The sequence below is a fragment of the Aethalodelphis obliquidens genome, unplaced genomic scaffold, assembly GCF_003676395.1.
Source record: "Aethalodelphis obliquidens isolate GAN/ISIS:26980383/991018 unplaced genomic scaffold, ASM367639v1 scaffold46, whole genome shotgun sequence".
In the NCBI taxonomy this organism is placed as follows: domain Eukaryota; kingdom Metazoa; phylum Chordata; class Mammalia; order Artiodactyla; family Delphinidae; genus Aethalodelphis; species Aethalodelphis obliquidens.
This window is the reverse complement of record NW_020837990.1, coordinates 12,509,200-12,530,682: the sequence shown is the minus strand read 5'-3', so window position 1 is coordinate 12,530,682 and position 21,483 is coordinate 12,509,200. Positions and strand designations below refer to the sequence as shown.

Here is a 21,483-nt window from a genome sequence, read left to right as displayed (position 1 = left end):
GACAGCTTTGTGGAGCCACTGAGCAGGAAGCCAGTCTGGCTTCAGGGAGCTTCCCGACAGGAGGGCCAGACTGTGCCCCATACCGGAGGGTCACAGGCCCTGCTGGATGCCAATGTGCTGGTGGCCCAGAGGCGAGTAATTGCAGTGCTCTGGAGGTCCCAGGAGAGGCCAGGGCGGAGGGTACAGGGGCTTCTGGAGACTGCCATCAAGGACATGAGACAGGCGCTGGCTTTGAGTCTGCACCACATCCTGCAGCAGGCTCGGAGACTGCAGAGACAGCGGGAAGCAGCAGAGAGCATGGAGGCCGGTGGCGGCAGGATAGGTACGTGTTGACCTGGGCCAAAGGCTCCCAGGCCCTGAAATCCCAGGCCCAGAATGACCTGATGCTTCAGTGCCCCTCAGCCAGTAAACCCAGGGACAAGACGACAGTCCCACTGGCCAGGCACACATGTGACCAAAGGAAGAAAGAAGGATTTCGATGACTTCATGCCCCAAGCTCATGAATGGCTTGGCTTTTAATCTTTTAAGCTCTTGCCAATTCCACTGGGTCTTACGCTCGATGGTTGTAAAGTGCATATTCTCATGTAACTTCATAGGATCCCCAAGCACCATAACATGTTATGACACCCATTCTACATTGCAGGATCTGAAGTCAAGGGAGCTAAGACACTTGACCACCAGGGTCCCATAGCTAGTTAGCTGCACAGCCAGGCATAAAGCCTGAGTCTCCTGGGTCCTCAGTCCTCTTGTCACTTTCATTCCTGCAGCAGCCTTCGGCTTTCCATTAGTAAACTCAGGAGAGGAGCCCACTCAACTCCTCTACCACCCCACAGCACTAACTAGCACAGGAATTGCAGGGAAAGGAAGTAGGAGTGGCATCTTCCTGGAGCTTAGCTCACTCGCTCTTTCTAGAACCTTCTATCCAGGGTGTGTACAAAAAAGAACCAGGGTTTGGGATCACAACTGACTTGAGTTTGAAGACCTGCCCCACTGTTTATTACCTCTTTGACCTTGGGTAACTTACTAAACCTCGCTCTGCCTCTGTTATAGCATCCTTAAAATGAGGATTAAAATAGTATATACTTCAGAGATATTGTTGTAGGACCAAATAAAATATAATTTATGTGGAGCTCTGAGCTCAGACTCTGGCACATGTAGGTGCTCAAGAATGTTTGTCCCCTTCTTTTCCACCTTCTCAGCCTAGCCTAGAAATTGTTCTCAGCTTCCCCAAAGTCCTGCTGCCACTCAATCCTTCCTTTATGAATTCAAAACGCTAAGTTGGGCCCCAAAGGAAACAAATGCAGTCTTTGCAGGGAAGCCTCTCTAGTCAGAGATGTAGCCCTGGAAAGCCCCTCAGTGTGGCACTCAGCCCTCACCTCCTCCTGCCTGTGCCCCCTCCCCCTTGTGTTAGGGATGATGTGCTATCCTGGGACAGCGCTGTGGGTCCCGGTCCTATATGGGATGGAGATTCCAGACCCTGAGGGCTCAGGGCTCATGGTACCCATCCTGGGCATGGAGAATGATGGGAATTCCAGTGATGCCACGCCCCTGGCAGGTTCAATGGAAGATGCCAACGGCAAAGGTAGGAGGGAATTTGGCGCCTCCTAAAGGCCTGGGGGATCAGGAATGTAACTGAAAACCCTGTAAAGCTCCAGAAGGGTACCCCCAGTCCACTCACTCAGGAGCCAAAGAGTGGGGTCATTCTGACACTACCACTAGGGCTGCTGAGACCCAAAACAGAGGTGCTCAGTGATTCCAGAGCACTGGTACCACAGATCACTTATCCCCTACTGAGAAAACTGGGTCCTTTCAAAGACGAGCGCTTCAGAAACTCCCCACGCGCCCTCACCCTCAGGGTCTGCGGCTTCCAGGAAACCCTCTAATCCCACTCAGAGCCCCTCGAAGGGTGAGCGGATTTCTCAGGCTCCTTTAGCTCCCTCCCAGCCGTGTTTCCTTCTTCCCATGACTGCCCCTTCGTTCTTTCCCCATCACTGGTTCCTGAAGCCGGTGATGGGCTTGGCATCCCACAGGTCTGGTCCCAATTGCAATTGGGGCTCAAGCCGTAGACCCCTTGACTGGAGAACCTGGTCCCGTCATTGGCGCTCACATGGACCCTTCTGCCAGGGTGGTGGTGCCCGTTGTCCAGGTGCTGGAGGCCTTACCTTGGGGAGTGAGAAACCCTGGTCTGGTATGTAGGAGGCGATGACTCTATTTCTTCATTCACTCAGCAACTACATATCAAAAACCTTCTGTGTCTCAGGCACTGTGTTTGGTGCTGAATGCAGAGAGCTAGACAGGGCCCCTGAGGGCACTGGGCAGCTGTAGGTGCCAGCCGTGATCATGGTTTACAAGGGTGTTAAGGGAGCACAGAGGGGGGGCATCTAAATCACGGGGTGAGAGTTCAAGGAGGGCTTCCCTGAAGAGGCAACACTTGGGATGAAACCTGAGGAAGGAGTCAGAGAAAGGCCTCAGGGACTAGCAAGTGCAAAGGTGGCAGGTGTGAGACCACAAAGGTTCCAGGAGAATGAGGAAGGCAGAGGGGCAAAGGCAGCAGGTGAAGCCAATGAAGAAGGTAGGAAACAAATCATGAACAGCCTTGTGTGCCCGGCTGAAGCCAAGAAATGTAACTTATCATGAAAGCCATGGGGAGCCACTGAAGGATTCTAAGTAGACCTGTGATATGATCAGATACGAATATTTTCAAGACTGTTAAATTTGGAAAATTTAGAACAATACAAAAAGAAAATAATTACTCAAGATCCTACTACATTTTTTAAAGTATCTAAATAAAGATGCAAGAGCTCCCTCCTCGCCATTCCTCTCTACTCCATCTGCCATCAACAACTACCCCATTTTGCTCCTCTATCCAGACACTACTCACCTCTCCTCCAGTCTCTCCCTCCAAGTGCAGCCACTATTAACAGGTTGGCACACCTCCTCCCAGACATCTTTATGCTTGAGTATGTGTGTATATAATCAGCATTCTAGAAAGTTCCCTCTGGTAGCAGTGCAGAGGATGGACGGGAGCAGGGCCAGACTAGAGCATGAAGCCTTGTCAAGAGGTCATGGCAGTAACTCAGCCTTTGGCAGGTTCTCCACTGAAATGAAAATGATCTAGGGTCCTCCCATGCATTCTCAGCCTAGTTGCAATTTCAGAAACAAAGGTAGATATGTTATAAAAGATTCTTGGTAAAAGCTAAGAAATATAAATTCCAGCCGCCCCCCCCCCCCCCCCACTCACAGTTTCACAGATGAGTTTGAAGGAGCAATTCGAGGATCTGAGAACTATTTCCTGCTGCCACATGCCCATCTCCCCTGGCCTCCCAGGAGAAAGGTGGGCAGGGGGCAGGTGACCCTGGAGAGTCCAGGTGTTAGAAAGAGGGAGGGAGGGCCTGGGTGCTTGCAGAAGGTGTGTGGTGATTATTTTTTCATCTACCATCAAGTCGTTTGGCTCACCAGGCTTAGTCACAGATGCCCAGAGGGGGGGAGGCCCAGGTCTCGAAAGGCTTTGGGGTTCTTCAGCCAGACCCCAGGCAGTGAGGAAGAAAAGTGTGTGGGCCCTAAACAAGCTGGACATTGCAGCTGGACACCCTGGAGAAAGAGCTGAGAGCCCGGGAGCAGTACTGGCACCACCAGGGACACGAAGAGGCCCGGCTGGTGGAACACCTGAGCGCCCTGAGCCAGCAGCTGCTCTCCACTCCAGGCGAAGATGTGGGGCAGCAGGTGAGGCCCAGAGGCCCCGCCTCATGGCCTCACCCACCCATCTGCCCAGACTGCACAGGCTCCTCTTGGAAGTGGGGAGCCCTTTTCTCTCCCCAGCCACAGGAATGGAGCCCATCTCAGGGCAGAAAAATCCCAGGATTTCCCAGCCCCAAGCCCAAACTAAGTGTCTCCGCAGGATGGAGGTGGGGGGGAGGGGGGAGGAGCTGGCCCGTGCCCGAGCTCCTGCCTTCCCCTCCACGACGCATCCCTCAGTGCCCCCTGTCCCGCCCCATAGCTGAGGGCTGCTGAGGAGGCCTGCGTGGCCCTGGAGTCCTGCTGCCTGCGGGAGACCGAGAGGAGAGCCGGAGCCCTGAGCAGCCACAGCGGCCCAGAGCGGGTCCTGCTCTCTCAAGGTGGGGAAGCAGCATCCCCGGGGCCCAGATTCCCAGAGCAGAAACCTCCTGGGAGTGCTGCCACCAATGCCAGGTGCCCAGCGCGGTCCTCCTGCCCTCTCCACGTGCTCCTCTACCTCCCAGGTTTCCAGCGGGCCCTGGCTCTGACCTGGCATGTTCCCCTGGCTCCAATAAACCATTGTGTCTTTGCTTCTCCTCCCTAACCCCAGAGGTGGCACTGCCATGTGGTCCTTTTCTCTGCCCCTTGCAGCAGACAGGGAGGAGTGGATACAGGAGGCGCAGGTGACTCTGGGCATGCAGAAAGTCCTGCAGAGTTTAGGACAGGCAGCAGGAAAGCTCAAGCAAGCAGCTGGCCGGCTGAGGGGCCAGGAGGAGATGTGGCTACAGCAGAGTAGGAATCAGAGCCCCCGGGTCTGGGACCATCCCAGGAAGGTGAGGCTCGGAGGCTGACAAGGGGACCCGTGTGAGATAGCACATTTGCCCATGTCATCAGATGTGGCTCTTCAGGACAATTCAAGGATGGCTGGACTCAAGGAGCAGCTGGTAGTCTGGGAGGGGAGCAGGAAGAAAGAGAAAGAATCTCCATTCTACTTGGGGCATTTCATTGTCTGTGTTCTAGGTGATTCGGCATCTCTCCAATGAGCTTCAGGAGGTGGTGAGAGCGAGACAGATCTTCCTGGATAGGGCCCTCGGTCGGTTACAGTACCAACGGGAGCTGAGCCGCCTCCAACTCTTGCACACCCAGGTACTGACCTCCGGACTTGGCCACGGGGATCTGTAGGCCAACTTTTGTTGGGGGCTTCAAAGAGAAGCTCCCAAAGCAGCCACATGGGACATGTAGGAACCAAGCACAGGACTAGGTTCTGACTATTTCATCCTAGATTGTTGCCTCAGGAACCCCTGTGTGTTTGGAGAATTACCCTGGAGACAGATTTTATGGAACAATCGTCACTTCTCCCAGGGACCAGGCTGCTGCCTGCCCGCTGTTGATCCCCTTCCTGAAGAGCCTCACTGCAGCGCTAGTGGGAGCTCAAGGCCATGGCTTAGGATTGGAGGATGGGGGGCCAGGAACAGGTAAGGCTGGTCACGGGTCCAATGTTCCCTTCTGCTGCTAATGCTGATCAATGTTTTGATAAGTTCTAAGACTATAATCAGAGCTTCAAGCTCCATAAGAGTGTGGCCATGGTAGCTTCTTTAGGAAGAACATAAAGAAACCCAACATGGGCTTCCCTGGTGGTGCAGTGGTTGAGAGTCCGCCTGCCGATGCAGGGGACACGGGTTTGTGCCCCGGTCTGGGAAGATCCCACATGCCATGGAGCGGCTGCGCCCATGAACCATGGCCGCTGAGCCTGTGCGTCCGGAGCCTGTTGCTCCACAACAGGAGAGGCCACAACAGTGAGAGGCCTGCGTACCGCAAAAAAAAATAAAGAAAAAGAAACCCAACGTATCAGTTATACACTGCCATGTAACAAACTATTCCAAAATTTTGTAGCTTAAAGCAACAAACATTTATTATCTCACAGTTTCTGTGGGTCAAGAATCTGGGTGCAGCTTGGCTGGGAGCCTCTGGCTCAGGGTGTCATACAGGCTACAATAAGGTATCATCAGGCCAGGGCTGCCGTCATCTCAAGGTTTGACTGCAGAGTCTAAGTTCACTCTGTGGCTATTGGCAGACCTCAAGTCCTCACTGGCTTTTGTCCAGAAACATCAATTCCTTGCCAGATGGACTTCACAGGGCAACTCACAACACAGTAACTGTTCCTTCAGAGCAAGTGAGAGAGGGCCAAAAAAAGGAAACTACAGGTTTTTTTGTATCCTCATCTCACCACTTTTGCCAAATTCCATTCATTAGAAGCAAATCAGTAGATCCAACCCACACTCAAGCGGAGGGGATTACACAAGGGCATGGATGCACATGGGGAATCATGGGGGCCATTGTAGAAGCCACATACCACACCTGTTGCTACGTCTAGCTCTTTTTGTCTCTGGCCAAAGTCCTGTGCCCTTATTCCCGACAGCTACTCTCTTCTCCTCTGTTCAGATGCAGATAAAGTTGATGTCACATGGACCTCACCACTCTTCTCCACCCTGAGAAAACTAGATATCAGGTCCCAAGCTCACAAGGACGGAGCTGAACTGCAAGGACAGGTGCATTACAGACGAGGTAATCTCCTTCCCCTGGGAGCCCCTGTTTAGAATTATCACGGCGCACTGAAGGTATTCAATGGTGTAACCCCTAGGTCTAGGAGTATCAGAACCCTGCCTTGCCAATCATCCCTTTCTCCCCACCCATATCCTAAGATTCCCAAGGGATTTTTCCATATGAGGAATAACAAATAGAAATCAAAGTCCCACTGTAATAATAACTTGGCCAGTTCCCCCAAAGGGAATTCCTAAAGGCCCTCTATCCCCCGACTGAACACTGAATCTAAATCTTGGGATTTTACCCCATCCACATGTTACGAGGAGTTAATGGAAAAGTGGGATACACAGGGAGATAGACAGAGGAGACAGAGAAAGACGACCTTGCCCCAGAAAGAGACTCCAAATCACTTTACCAAAACCACCTCCTTGAAATTGGAAAGAGAAAGTGGCTGGCTTGAACTGAAGACTCGGGTCTGTTTCAACTCACCTACCTCCCAAGTGGGAGAAGATGAACAGGAAATGAATGTAGGCCTTTCAGGTGACCATGATGCAGGCCACTAGTAAGCACAGTTCCAAAAACATCTTTGAATTTGACTAGGGGTCAGCCAACTATTGCCCACAGGCCAACTCCAACTTGCCATCTATCTTTGTATGGCCCACAAGCTTAGAATGGTTTTACATTTTTAAATGATTAGGAAAAAATGTCAAAAGAAGAATAACATTTCTATGGAGTGCTTTACAATATATCATGTGCTATTCTAAATCTTCGGTTATGTTAGCTCATTAAATCTTTATGACAATGCAGCCAAGTAAGTAGTATTAGTCATTTTATAGATAAGGAAACTGAAGCTTCTGAATAGGTCAAGCAAGCAGTGAAAAATTGTATTGCTATTGAGAAGTTCAGCTGGAATTCAGTCCCAGAGAGTCTCACCCTGGAGCCTGTGCTCTTAACCTGCTTCCCCATATGAAAAATTATCCAATACTGTAAAGGCAGTGCAGAAAGGGAGATGCAGGCAACATTTTCTGCTGAGTTCCCTGGAGGGTAGATCACTGTATCAGAGAAGCAAGGGAAGCCTTTGTAATGGAATAAAGCCACGCTTCTACCCTGATGATAGGGAACACTCAATCTGAACCCCAATTTTGTCTCTTGGCTGGAAAACCTAAAATATTTACTTTTTGACCCTTTACAGAAAACGTTTGACCATTCTCAATATTAATTCTGTCTCCCCTTGGGGTAAACTAAGAAGAATATGGGCAGAGAGGTGGGCCCTCCTTTGAGAGTTCCCACCACTACTTCAATTTTCATTGTCTTATATTTGACTTTATAATGTTGAAAGCAATTTTGTATACATTGTCTTGTTTACACCTGGTAACCCAAATTCTGATTCTGTAAGACAGTAGAATTTTTTTTATAGATGAGAGAACTGATAGTCAAAGTCGTTAAGTGACTTTCCCAGGGTCTTACAGAACCTGGACCAGAACTCAGGTCCTCTGACTGCTAGCTCAGCATTCTTTCCTGAGAATTTCCTGAGTGTTTACTGTGTGTCAGTTCCTGTTCTGAGTACATTACATTTAATGCTCCAAACAACCGTATGAAATAGAAGAAAGTCTGTCGCCATCTTTTCTGGACCCTCATTCTGTTGTTCTGGAACCTCTGTTCCTAATGACTGGAAGTCAGTTGCTTTTCCATGACAACTGGCAGGATAGCCTGATCCACAGTGTATATACAGCACTGGAGGATGGATGGCTGGATACAAATACACCTTTTCCTAAGCTGAATTGTGTTGTTGTTGTTGTTGTTCTTTTCATTAATATATCATTACTGTATGCAAAAGTCAGTGAAATCTTACTGTTTTCTCTTGATCTCTGCAGCCCCCAAAACCTCTTTGCAGGATCTCCCAAAACCTCAGATAACGCAGAAGGAAGAGCTGACAACTGTGCAATCCACAGACCTCTCTGCCAGGGAGTTTGTGGTTTACCAGCATGGCCTTTCCATCCTGCATCTCCTCATCCCACAGCTTCATGTGAGTCTGGTTCTGGTCGCTCTGTGGAGCAGTCATCCCTGGAGCCAAGAAGGCCAGGGTCACCAGGAAGGAGGCTTTGAGGTGTGGATATTCCTTAGAATGAAGCACTCAGAACAGGGAACTTTCTAAGTCTCCCCTTTAAGGAGAATGATAGGAGTCATTTTACCAATCAAAAGTCTAATCTCTCAAATGATAGAATAATACGTAGAATGAATTAGGTACTTTGTACATGACAGAAAATGTTCTATTAGTTTGCATGAATTAACTCATGTAATCTTCACAAAAACCCTATGGCACTGATGTTATTTTTTTTCTCATTTTAAAACTGGTGGGGGGGGGGGGGGGGGGGAGATACAGAATGGTTGAGTAAACTTATCCAAGAGCACACAACCAAAAGGGGAGAGCCAGGTTAGAATCCAGGCACCATGGCCTGAGAGCCCTCATGCCTGACTGCCACTTTACCTCTGTTTAGAAAAGTAGTAAATCAATGCTTGTAGTTAGCATAAATTTCAAACACTGAGTTAAATACTCCTTCCACTTTCCTGTAGTCTATACTGAATCCACTTATCCTGTTACAATTTAAATTGATGTCTCAATGCATTGACTTCCCTTTCTTGGTTGGTGCTACATAACTGAGCTACATGAGAATTTTTTAGAAAAAGGGTGGGTTTGGTTTTTGTTTGTTTTTTATTCTTTTCAGGCTCCAGAAATCACCCTGCAGATTGCTTCTCGTCTTCCTGCCATGGAAACCTCAGACAATGCCTTCCAAGGTTCCTTCTTCTATCAGGTGCTTCAAATTCCCAGTCTCAGATGTGGAGTTTGTAGAATTCTAGGGTCTAGTAAAGAGAGACAGAAGCAAAAAGAACAGATGTAATAGAACATTTTTCTCTCTCAAGTCCTCACATATTTTATTCCCTCTAGGTAATGTCATTTAGGTAAGGCATAATAAATGTCCCCATGTAAGAGCTTTCTCTAATTAGTGAAATGACTATGTCCTGGCTTGTGCCCAGAGAATCATAATGGCTTTGTGCCCATTAATGAATCTCTGTCCTTATCAAAGCGGGTGGTTCCAGACTGGTGTTTCCCGTAAAAGTCATGGTCCCAGCTCAGGAAATCCTGCACATTCAGCATCTTTCTACAGAGAGGGATCTAAATTGTTCCTGTCCTGGTAGTTCCTCAAATATGTAGACTGGCAGTGCCTTGGTGGAACTCTCAGCTGGTATATATCGACCTTAAACACTATGACAGTAAACAATGATTGTGAGAGGGGAACTGCTAACCAATGTTAGAGGACTAGTAAATGGCTTATACTTGACTAGTAGGTTGTTAGGGGATTTAATAAAACCAAAAATTACTCATATATGATATTCTCCAGGCATTAATTTACTTGATCCTCAGGGCAATCTATGAAGTAAGCAAGAATTTAATCCTTTCTTAATGATGGGGAAACAAACTCAGGATTCATTGAGTGCTATGTGCCAGGCACTTGGCCATATGCCTTACATGCATTATCTCATTTATAACTTACAGCACCCTAACCCCAAGGTAGGGGGTGTCGTTTCCATTTTATGAATTAGGAAATTGAGACCCAGGGAGGCCAAGTAACTTGCCGGAGATCACAGTGTGGCAAGAGTTGAAACTCAAGTCTGGGTGTATTTGACATCAAACTTTTTAAATCACTAGTCTGTGCTGCCATCCACAGCTAATTCCAGAAATTGACCTCAGACAGTCTGATTCCAAATCATCTAAGGCTTTTCCATGCCAACCTGTTGCCTCTGAAGAGAATGAACAAGGAGTTATTTCAAACCAATTAGGCAAGACAGGAGATTTGAGAACCTGATTACAATAATGGCACAAAAGACAAAGAAAGCCTGAGAGCCCTGAGAAGGCAATGCTTCTCAAACTCTGGTCCTCGGATCTCCTGCATCAACCACCTGGGGAGTTTGGTAAAAATGGAAATGGTGAGCCCACAGAACCAGAAATTCTGGGATGGGCCCCCAAAATACAATCACTCCTAGGTGATTCTTATTCACACTAAAGTTTGAGAACCACTGAGTAAAGAAACAGTAATTGGAGGACATTGATAAAAAAACAGAGATATATGGGGCTTCCCTGGTGGTGCAGTGGTTGAGAGTCCACCTGCCAATGCAGGGGACATGGGTTCGTGCCCTGGTCCAGGAAGATCCCACATGCCGCGGAGTGGCTGGGCCCGTGAGCCATGGCCGCTGAGCCTGCACGTCCGGAGCCTGTGCTCTGCAACGGGAGAGGCCACGACGGTGAGAGGCCCGCGTACCGCAAAAAAAAAAAAAAAACAGAGATATATGAATAATTTTTCTCTGAATTTCCAAGTTTGTTTTCTGTAAGCTAGGGGTAGCAAAAAAATTGGGAGACAGATTTAATGGGAAAATGATTTATTCAGAGAGTTGAGCTAAAACGATAATTTTTCCCTTGACCTTTGAATCTTCCCTTCAGTAAATTTTCATTAAGCCCAGGGAGTCCGTGACTTTATGATTCCCAAAGTTGTTTTAGATCATATAAAACTAGAAAAAGAAAAGAGGCAGTGGAAATGTTCCCCAAGGCTGACCTCTCTGTGTTTGGGTATTTTCTCCACTCAGAGTGCTGAAAACACACTGTTAGGAGAGAGTGTTTGGCATCAGTGGGAAGTTTCGTTCTGCTGTTGATCCACTGCCTGGCCCACATCGCGGTCGATGACCTCCAACAGGACTCCAACCCCACCTTCCTGAGGTCATTTTACAAGGTATTTATAGCATGCACAGGCGTTTTGCTTCTCCTTCTCTGTGACTCACGCCCCATTCCCCAGGACAGTAAGTGCTATGAGCTTTGCAACATTTCAAATCTACTTAAGTCCCACTGGCGGCCTTTGGTTCCTACTGCCTTTCCCAATCAAATTTCCTGTGGCAGCATATGATAGAATGCATGCACCACTCTAAGACTTCTGGAGAGAAGCGGTCTTCCTACGAGAACAGCATCACAGCTTTCTGTGGATGTTTAGTTGTCAACACTTGGAGCCTCGGCAGAATTACAAACGATAATAGTAACCCGTGGTGGGGGCAAGTAAAGATGATAAATCTCAAGCCCCATTTTTCTTTCAACTATTACTTTAAAGCTTTAATAGCAGTTGCCTGGAAGCTGAACTGATATGCCCACCTCACCTTTTCCTTGACCAGGGGCTGAAGGCCTATTTCAGGGAAGCATTCTCTATCACTCTGCGAATGTCAGCAGTTTCCCAGGACAGTAAGCTTGGCCAAAGCATAAGCGCTATTCTGCTGGGAGAGCAGCCCATGTCTGAAAGAGGAAGAGATCTTCTCTCTAAACTCATTGAAAGGAAACATGAGTCTCACTTGGAGCCAGAGTCATCAGAGGAGGTAACTGGATTTAATTTGTGTAGCACATGGTTTTAAAATTGACTCCTTCACAGAGTAAATGCCTCAGTGTATGACCTATTCAGATATTTCTGGCCTCCCTAGGTGGTACATTGCCTTGACACTCAGGCTGCTTCTCAAACCACATATGACAATATTTTTTAAATCCTATATTCTGCAGGGCAGACAGTGGGGACCTGGCTCGTGGGGATTGCAAACACGGCTCCACAGTTAATTCATGTCCCACTAACATATTATCAATAAGTAAGCAGAATTCCATCTATAAAACTCACTGTGACTTAGAGATTAAATTCAGATGCCCAAGTGGTAGCCTATTTACCCAGGCTTACTGTGTGCTGTTTTTTGTGCAAGCTTGACAATGGTATTCTTTTTTTTTTTAAGAAGATGTTGGGGGTAGGAGTTTATTAATTAATTTATTTATTTTTGCTGTGTTGGGTCTTCGTTTCTGTGCGTGGGCTTTCTCTAGTTGTGGCAAGCGGGGCCACTCTTCATCGCGGTGCACGAGCCTCTCAATATCGTGGCCTCTCTTGTTGCGGAGCACAGGCTCCAGACGCGCAGGCTCAGTAGTTGTGGCTCACGGGCCTAGTTGCTCCACAGCATGTGGGATCCTCCCGGACCAGGGCTCGAACCCACGTCCCCTGCATTAGCAGGCAGATTCTCAACCACTGCACCACCTGGGAAGCCCCAACAATGGTATTCTTAATACTTATTAAGCACTTTTCTAAGGATATTATCTCACCTTTTTTTTTTTTTTTTTTTTTTGCGGTACGCGGGCCTCTCACTGTTGTGGCCTCTCCCGTTGCGGAGCACAGGCTCCGGACGCACAGGCTCAGCGGCCATGGCTCACGGGCCCAGCCGCTCCGTGGCATGTGGGATCCTCCCAGACCGGGGCACAAACCTGCATCCCCCGCATCGGCAGGCGGACTCCCAAACACTGCGCCACCAGGGAAGCCCTATCTCAGCTTTTTAACTATTAAAATATAAAATTTAAATCTATGAACTTCCACTAAAAGACCGTCTTCCACTAAAGGTCAATTCATTCTTGAGTTATAAATAAGAACATATTCTTTTTTTCATTATGTATGTAAGACTTCATAAATTTCAAGGCATATATATATATATATATATATATATATATATACACATGTATGTCTCATTTGAGCCATGCAGCAATCCTGCAAATAGGTACCATACATATTTTTACTCACATTTTGTATTTAAGGGGAAATTAAGCAATTTGCCCTCAACCATACAGCTATTTGTAGTGGTGGATCTGAGACTAGATTCTAGATCACCTGACGCCTAAGGAAATATTCCATATACATCTCCCTGTAATCAAACCTCCATTAGTTACTAAGTCAGATTTATTTGTGGTTGTTGGAGGTGATGGTGATGTTGGTCAATTCTCTATCCTCACCTAACAGCAGCATTTGACAATATGATTACTTTCTCCTCCTCCATCTACCTTCTTTACTTGGCTCCCAGGACACCGGCCTCCTCTGGTTTTCCTCCTGCCTCAATGACTGTTCCTTGTCACTCTCCTTTGCTGGTCGCTCCTCTTCTCCCTGGCCTCTTAATGTTGGAGGGACAGGATTCAGTCCTGTCCTCGTCCCTTCTATATTCACTCCCCTCAGGGATCTCCTCTAGTGATCTAGCTTTAAATCCCACCTATATGTCAACAACTCTCAAATTTCATCTCCAGCCCTGACCCAACTCTCTAACTCAACTCATATATCCAGCTGCTTACTAACCATCTCCACTGGGATACCTAGTAAGTATCTCAAACTCAACATGCCCCAAACCAATCTTCTTTCCAAACCTGCTCCACCTGAAACCTTCCCCATCTCTGTTGATGGCAACTGTGTTCTTTTGATTTTTCAGGCCAAAGTCTTCTCTTCAGGCCAAACCTGTCTCTCTGTTACATACACCCCCAACAAATCCATCAGGATATTTTTCAGAAACTCTTCCTTCACAAACTCCTCCTTCAAGTATATCCATAATCTAACCACTTCTCATCACCTGTGCTGCTACCAGCCTGGTGCAAGGCATCTCTTGCCTGGGCTGCCATCAGACTCACTAACCGATCTCCCTGAGTCCAACCTTGCCTCTCTTCAGTCTGTTCTCAGCATAGTCCCATAGTCATCCTTTGAAATTGAAAGTTGGGACTGCTCAAAGTCCTGCTGTGGTGCCCATTTCACTAGGGTAAAAGCCAAAGAAGCCAAGTCCCCCTTGTGTCTCACCCCCTCACCTACTACTCTTCCCCTCATTCATTCAACTCCAACCACACTTCCCTCCTTGCAGTTCTTCAGACACACCAGAGACACTCCCTTCTTAAGGGTTCCCTCTGCCTGCAATGTTCCTTCCTCCAAGGCAGTATCTCCCAACCAGGAGCAATTTTATCCCTGGCTGGACATTTGGCAATGTCTGGAGACACTTTTGATTGTCTGACTCAGAGGAGGTGTGTGCTACTGTTAGCTAGTGGGTAGAGGCCAAGGATGCTTCTAAACATCCTACAGTGCACTGGACAGCCCCACAACAAAACAATCATCTATCCCCAAGTGTCACTAGTGCTGAGGTTGAGAGACCCTGGTCTAGGCCTGACTCCCTTGCCTCCTTCATGAATTTGTTCAAGTGTCGCCTTCTTAATGACTACCGTGGCAACCCTGTCTTAATCTGCAACCCTCTTTACCTGTTCATCAGCTTTTCCTTACTCTGCTCTACTTTTCTTTATCCTATATCATGTCCTAATGTACTACATAATTTACTTACATTTGGTTATTGATTTTCTTCCCGTGCTAGGATGTCAGCTCCATGAGGGTAGAGTTGTTTTCTTTGCTTTTTCTGCTATAGCCCGTGTGCCACTCTAAGAACAGGCTTTCAATATATTTACTATGCTATTGAATAGATTTATATGAACCCTGATGCTATGTAGTAAAACATTTCAATCTACCAGAGCTAACTAGGAGGCAGATAATAGCAAACATTACACACTTGCCACACGTCAGATGTTCTGCTGGGAGTTTTACATGCATTATCTCATTTAATCTTCCCCATGCCCTTACAGGGTAGATGTTACTTTTATTCCTAACTTATAGATGAGAAATCTTCTGAGGCTTAAAAGTATTAAAAACAAATTTTCCTGGGCTTCCCTGGTGGCGCAGTGGTTGAGAGTCCGCCTGCCAATGCAGGGGACACGGGTTCGTGCCCCGGTCCGGGAGGATCCCGCATGCCGTGGAGCGGCTGGGCCCGTGAGCCATGGCCACTGAGCCTGCGCGTCCGGAGCCTGTGCTCTGCAACGGGAGAGGCCACAACAGTGAGAGGCCCGCGTACCGCAAAAAAAAACAAAAAAAAACCCAACTTTTCCAAGACAGAGATAGTTGTGGAGCTGGGATGTTAGTACTCCGCCAACCACCATCTATGGAGAGGTCTCATTTTATTTTAATAGCAGAACTGTATAGAGTACACTCAGGTACTGGTTAAGAAGATTCAAGAGTACTTAAAAGAAATGAGAGCCAAGATATTAAGTATATTATCATTTCTCTTCCATACCCTCTACAGTATATTAGGAAAAACAAAGATCTTCTCCTTTTTACCAACATGGAACACTTCCTGAAAAGCATTCTCGCTGCAGAGCAAAAAATCCCAAGAAAACCAAGAGATCAGCTTGGGGATGAAGATAAGGTAAGATGCCCATATGATCTACAGCATTGAGACTGTACTCTGCTATATACTTTGGAACTTTTTATTGTATGTTTAGGGCCATATTTATCATTGAGCATGTCAAAAGAACAAAGAATGGGAAATTAATGGTGGTATGAACAGGTAACATCATCAGTCACGTATTAAAAACTTTACCAACAGATGGTGGATCTTAGAGTTAATCCCTCTGCCTTCAGGCAGGTCAGGCATTAATCTTAGAGAGCAGGAACTGAGACTCAGACTTGCCCCAGTTCACCCAGCTAGGAAAAGACAAACAGCAACTAGGTCCACTGCCTTCTCATTCAGGGTTTCTCCCACTGTACAGTAATGATACCTACTGCTGTTTTATAAAAGGTTGTTTTCAATCTTAAGCACTTAAAATGTTGTTATACTCTTAAAAGCCAACAAATATTTTGGTTCCAAGTGATCAGAATTAATATTTTGTAATGTATAATTAGCAAAGAGAAAACCCCAAGCATCCTCATTTTCCTTATGCAGAGCAGTGATCTAAACATGTTGAGATTAAGATCAGAAACAAGCACCCTAGAGACGTAACCGAGCACTGACTCCAGCCTTGGGCCCCCGTCCACTTTAAAGTTATCACCAGAGTCTGGGGTGAAAACTACTTTTAAAACTTTATTAAAGTATAATACAACTTTTTAAAGTGCACATATCATAAATGTATACCTCTTGAACTAGCCAAATGAACGTTCCCAGGTAAGCAACCAGACCAAGAAATAGAATGTTACCAGCTCCCCAGAAGAACCCCATGTCTCCCCTCCCAGTCACCTGAGAGTGGCCACTATCCTGATACCAAACATCATAAATTGTTTTTGCTTATTCGTGAATTTTATATCAATAGAATCATAAACTATGAGTTACTTTACTGCTCAAATTTGTGAGATTTATCCATATTGTTGCAGGTAGTTGTAGCTTGTTGATTCTCTTTGTTGTAAAGTATTCCATTGTACAGATATATCACAATTTATTCACTCTATACTGATGCACAGGTGGGTATTTTCCAGCTTAGGGTTTTTACAAATAGTTGTGCACCTTTTGATGACTATACCTAGTCAGGTATTTACTTAGAACTAGAACTTCTGGGTCTGAGGGTATGGATATGCTCAATGTTAGTATCTGCTATCAACCAGAGTCCCACCAGCCGTGGAACAGAGTTCTGTTTGTTCTCCATCTTTATCAGAACTAGCATTTTCCATCTTTTTTATTTTACCCATACTTCTGGGTGTGTGGTTTTAATTTGCATTTTCCTAATGGCCAATGGAACCGAACATCTTTCATATATTTATACAGCATTTGACTGTCCTCTCGAGAGAGATGCCTATTCAAGCCTTTTGCCAATTTGTCATTGGATTGCCTATTTTTAATTGATTTGCAGGAATTCTTTATTCTGCGACTATTTTTCCTCATTCTGTGGACTGTCTTTTTATAGAAATAACTGCATGTTTCTTTTTCTGTTTTATTTTTAGATCTAGAAAGAAAATGGTGGCCTCATTTCAAGTCTGCATTATTAAAAGGTGTTAAATATATCAGTATAACATCCAATGAAGCTGATAAGAGAACATTCATATATAAATCACATAAATGTATATTACAATTTGGGGTAGATACATAACATAAAGGGCTACTTCCTGACACAAAAGAAAAACATGCTGACATTTTCACTGTGACTAAAAGATTAGACCACATATATTATTATAATATTCATTTAAAGATATTGACTGAACCTCTTTATAAAAATGTAAAATTTGTATATATCATCATTTATCAGGCTAACTTATCTAAAATTGTTTGTTACCAAGCCACACAAAAGGAGATGGATATAGTTACAAAATATTTGGTGATCTGGAATGAGAATACATAAAATATAGGCCATGTGGCATATGTAAAATTCACTTTGGAGGCCCTGATTGGAAAATTTCAAAGGGATAAGCAGTTACCTAAAACTGAAGCTTCAGGGTAGATTTGAATATTAAGTAGGAGAGATACAACCATCACATGAATTCAGTGTAAGCCAAAAAAAATTTTTTAATACAAACTCCAAACCTCAGATTACAATCCAAAGTCTGCAATTCAAGCTGTTTCTCACATGGATAAATTTCTTACTGTGTTTCAAGATAGCAGAAGGGTTTTTTTTTAATATATAAACTGTTATTGAGTCTCCCAAGCAATGCAAGGAAAGCAGACAAGTTAAGAATTAAAACTGTAACTTAAACATTATATGGATGGATAATGAATAATAGCTAATCATTTAATTCAGTGACCATCTCATAGTCAAATTTTTAGTCCTGCAGGTCTTTGTCCTAATTAAAATATGTTCAGATATGGCTGAGGATTTAGCTTTAAATCCAACCAATCAAAATACTAACAGTAAATTACTTTAGAGAAAAATTAAAACACTGAGACAACATGACATGAAGATTTACAATTAAGGTTTAACGAAGAGTTTTAAATCAAGCCCTAAGGATGATCTGCTCAGAATCAACTCACTACATCTAACCTCTCCATTTCTCCAATTTTACACTGACATTGGGTTTTCATTTCTTTGTTGCTAGAGATTGGTCACTTAGTCATCTTAAACATTCATTCAGTTTAAATCATAGATTAGCCATCAGGCAAAGCAAGTACAAAATTTGTCAGCCTTAAAGCTGTTTCATTAGTGGGAATTCCCTGGCAGTCCAGTGGTTAGGACTCTGTACTTCCACTGCCAGGGGCCTGGGTTCAACCCCTGGTTGAGGAAATAAGATCCCACAAGCCACGCAGAGCAGGCAAATAAATTTTTTTTTAATTTTTAAAAAACTGTTTCATTAGTTACTATCTCAGTTAAAATTACCTGCTGCCTTCATAGAATAGATACCAATAAAATGATAGTTGCCCTTAATAATGGGCTATGTGGGGCTTCCCTGGTGGCACAGTGGTTGAGAGTCCGCCTGCTGATGCAGGGTACACGGGTTCGTGCCCCGGTCCGGTAAGATCCCACATGCTGCGGAGCGGCTGGGCCTGTGAGCCATGGCCGCTGAGCCTGCGCGTCCGAAGCCTGTGCTCCGCAACGGGACAGGCCCGCGTACCGCAAAAAAAATAATAATAATGGGCTATGTGGCAGCTGTTCTGTCTCTTCCATGAACTGGGAATTCTTAAATAAAGCATACCTCCGAAATCATTGCATAATTGTAGGGCGCGGTCAGCTAACTGCCACGCAGCAGGAAGCTGAAGTAAGCTGAATCATCCTTCCTGTGGCCACTGCGCTTGCGCTAAGTATACTAATGAGGTTTTAAAGTAGCGACCTATCCGATGCTGGCTCACAAGTCGCACCATCGGCGAAAGCCAATCACAGAGCGACACATGTTCTTAATCCCTATATAAGCAGACTGCTGTAGGATTGCGGTGTCTTCCTTCCATCTTTTCTTTAACCAAGCTGTGCTCCAATAAAGTGTGATACGAGAAGAATCTTGCGTGTGGCGACTCGTCATTCTGCTGGTCGGAGGCGGCTCGCCGCACATAATAACTTCATAAGATTAAAGGCTTGTCCAATACTCTGAGAATGTAAATCTTATTTTGATATGATAAATATTGAGTGTGTGTCAAGAACTTTATTTAATTATTCACATAAATTATGAAATGTATTTCCTAGAAAGCATCGTGAACATTAACTAAGCCAGACATACAAGACTATTTAGAATAGTTAGACTAAAACTCCAGATCCTCAGAGAGATGGCAAAGAAAAAGTCATGCAAAAACTAAAGTTATTTTTTTTATATTCCTCATTCTTTGCTGAACAAGGCACCTACCAAAACATGACTCTATTAACCTCTTGGCTGAATTCTTGGGCCCTCCATTTGATTCTATTAATACACTAACAGCTGCAGGCTTTTACTAAGTGCATGATTTTTAATGGAAATACCATAGATTATAAGGCAGAGATCATGTTCTTCTTCCTGCTGCATTATGTGTTTTATTGCTGAATCAAATCGATAGTAAGCTTTTAAAGTTTTGAGACTCTAGTATCTTTAAGGAATTAGCTTGTGTGCACACATATATACACATGCACAACTCATTGATCAAAAAAAAAAAGAATAAGAAAACCTCAATAGATACAGAAGCCATATTTTACCAACTACCAGCAATAAGAACCCTTTCCCAAAAATACAATGCTTAAAATAATTCTTCTTAAAACAATTTTTATTTCAAAAGTGGTACATAGACTTCTGCTTCCAGAAGGATGAATCAGACATACTTTTCCCTATTCCTCCCACTGAGAACAACTAAGCCTCTGGACATTACATACAAAAACAAACAAGAAGATTTTGAAATGCATAGAGAAGAAAGTAGACCAGGTAGGGATCTCAGAACCCAAAGCAGGATATGGTGGTGAACTCCACAGAGTCCCTTTTTCCCTTAATATTCCAGACTTGGATATAAAGAAGCCAGTAACCCATAAATACTAACGAGCACAAACCAAAAAAGCCCCCCAAAAGCCTTCTCTCTCTAGCCAAAGGACTAAGAAAGGGGCAGCCTAGCGAGACAGAAAACTTTGAGATAATAACTGCTTTACTCTAGTCAAATATCAGAAAAAAGCTGACTCCACCCATGCCAGCAAAGGATGAGTGACGAATCTAGACTTTCACCCTTGCCAGGCTGCAACAAGACACCACAACCTCCTTTGGGGGTGGTGTCAGAGAAGAGAACCAAGCAGAGAACTAGGAGTTTTTACCTTTCCATCCTCTCCAGGCAGTAACAAACCCCTCTACACCTCATGGTATCAGTGGAGACCACATGGTGAATCTACCAACATATGACAGTAATGCGCTACCTTATTACCACCACCTCCCTGCTGAAGTAGCATCAGTGGAGGCCAAGTGGTGAGTCAGAACTTTTACCATTGCCCACTGGTAATGATACCACCCTCATTAAAGCATTTATGGGTACCACATGGGGAGGTGGAATTCCCATACCTGCCCAGCAGGTATGAGAAACCCCTTCCCTGCATGTCAGTGGAGGTCAAGTGGGGAACCTGGACTTTCATCTCCCATCAGGCAGTAACAAGGCAGCATCCTCTCCCCTCCCGCCCAAAGTGGGTGGAATAGTGTCAAAGGAAATCAGCTAAAACAAAGTTTAAATAAGATCCCAAGCTTTATAATATCAAAAATATACAGGTTTCAGTCAGAGAACCAGAAAGATATAAAACTGAGTGGAAAAAAAGACAATAGATGCCAACACCAAAATGACAAAGATATTAGAATTATATTTCAAAGAGTTTAGGGGCTTCCCTGGTGGCGCAGTGGTTGAGAGTCCACCTGCCGATGCAGGGGACACAGGTTCGTGCCCCGGTCCGGGAAGATCCCACATGCCATGGAGCAGCTGGGCCCGTGAGCCATGGCCACTGAGCGTGTGAGTCCGGAGCCTGTGCTCCTCAACGGGAGAGGCCACAACAGTGAGAGGCCCGCAAACCGCAAAAAAAAAAAAAAAAAAAAAGAGTTTAAAAGAACCATCATAAAAATACTTCAACAAGCAATTATGAACATGCTTGAAACAAATGAAAAAAATGGAAGTCTCAGCAAGGAACTATAAAGTCACAAAAAAGAAATAGAAGAAAAAGAAGAAACAAATGAAAAATTTAGAACTGAAAAATATACAAACCAAAATAAAAAGCTCAATGGATGGGCTCAACAGTAAAATGGAAGGAATAGAGGGAGGAAAAAAGTGAATTTTTAGATAGAACAATAGAAATTACCCAATATGAACAACAGAGAGAAAAAAAGACTGAACAAATGAATGTATCAGTGCCTCAGGGAATTATGGTACTATAACAAATGATCTGGCATTCAGGTCATCAAAGTCTCAGGAGAAGAGAAAGACGGCAGGCTATAAAAGTACTCAAAGAAATAATGGCTGAAACTCCTCAAATTTGGAAAGAGACATAAACCTACAGATTCAAGGAGCTGAGTGAATATGAGACAAGATAAATCCAAATAAATCCACACCAAATGCACCATAATTAGATTTCTGAAAACTAAAAGCAGAGAAAAAAATTGAAAGCAACCAGAGAAAAATGACACCTCACCTATAGAATAAAAACAT

General features: G+C 44.9%; 1 protein-coding gene across 1 annotated transcript in view; it reads right to left on the bottom strand.

Annotated features, from left to right (window-relative positions):
• Positions 1 to 8,815: 8,815 nt before the first annotated feature.
• The window catches only part of BTG4 (BTG anti-proliferation factor 4), a 47,505-nt gene continuing 34,837 nt past the window's right edge, over positions 8,816 to 21,483 (bottom strand). Inside the window, exon 5 of the mRNA XM_027082363.1 lies at positions 8,816 to 9,113. Coding sequence (XP_026938164.1) covers positions 9,077 to 9,113 — 37 coding nt within the window. The 3' untranslated portion in view covers positions 8,816 to 9,076. The remainder of the gene's footprint in view (positions 9,114 to 21,483) is intronic.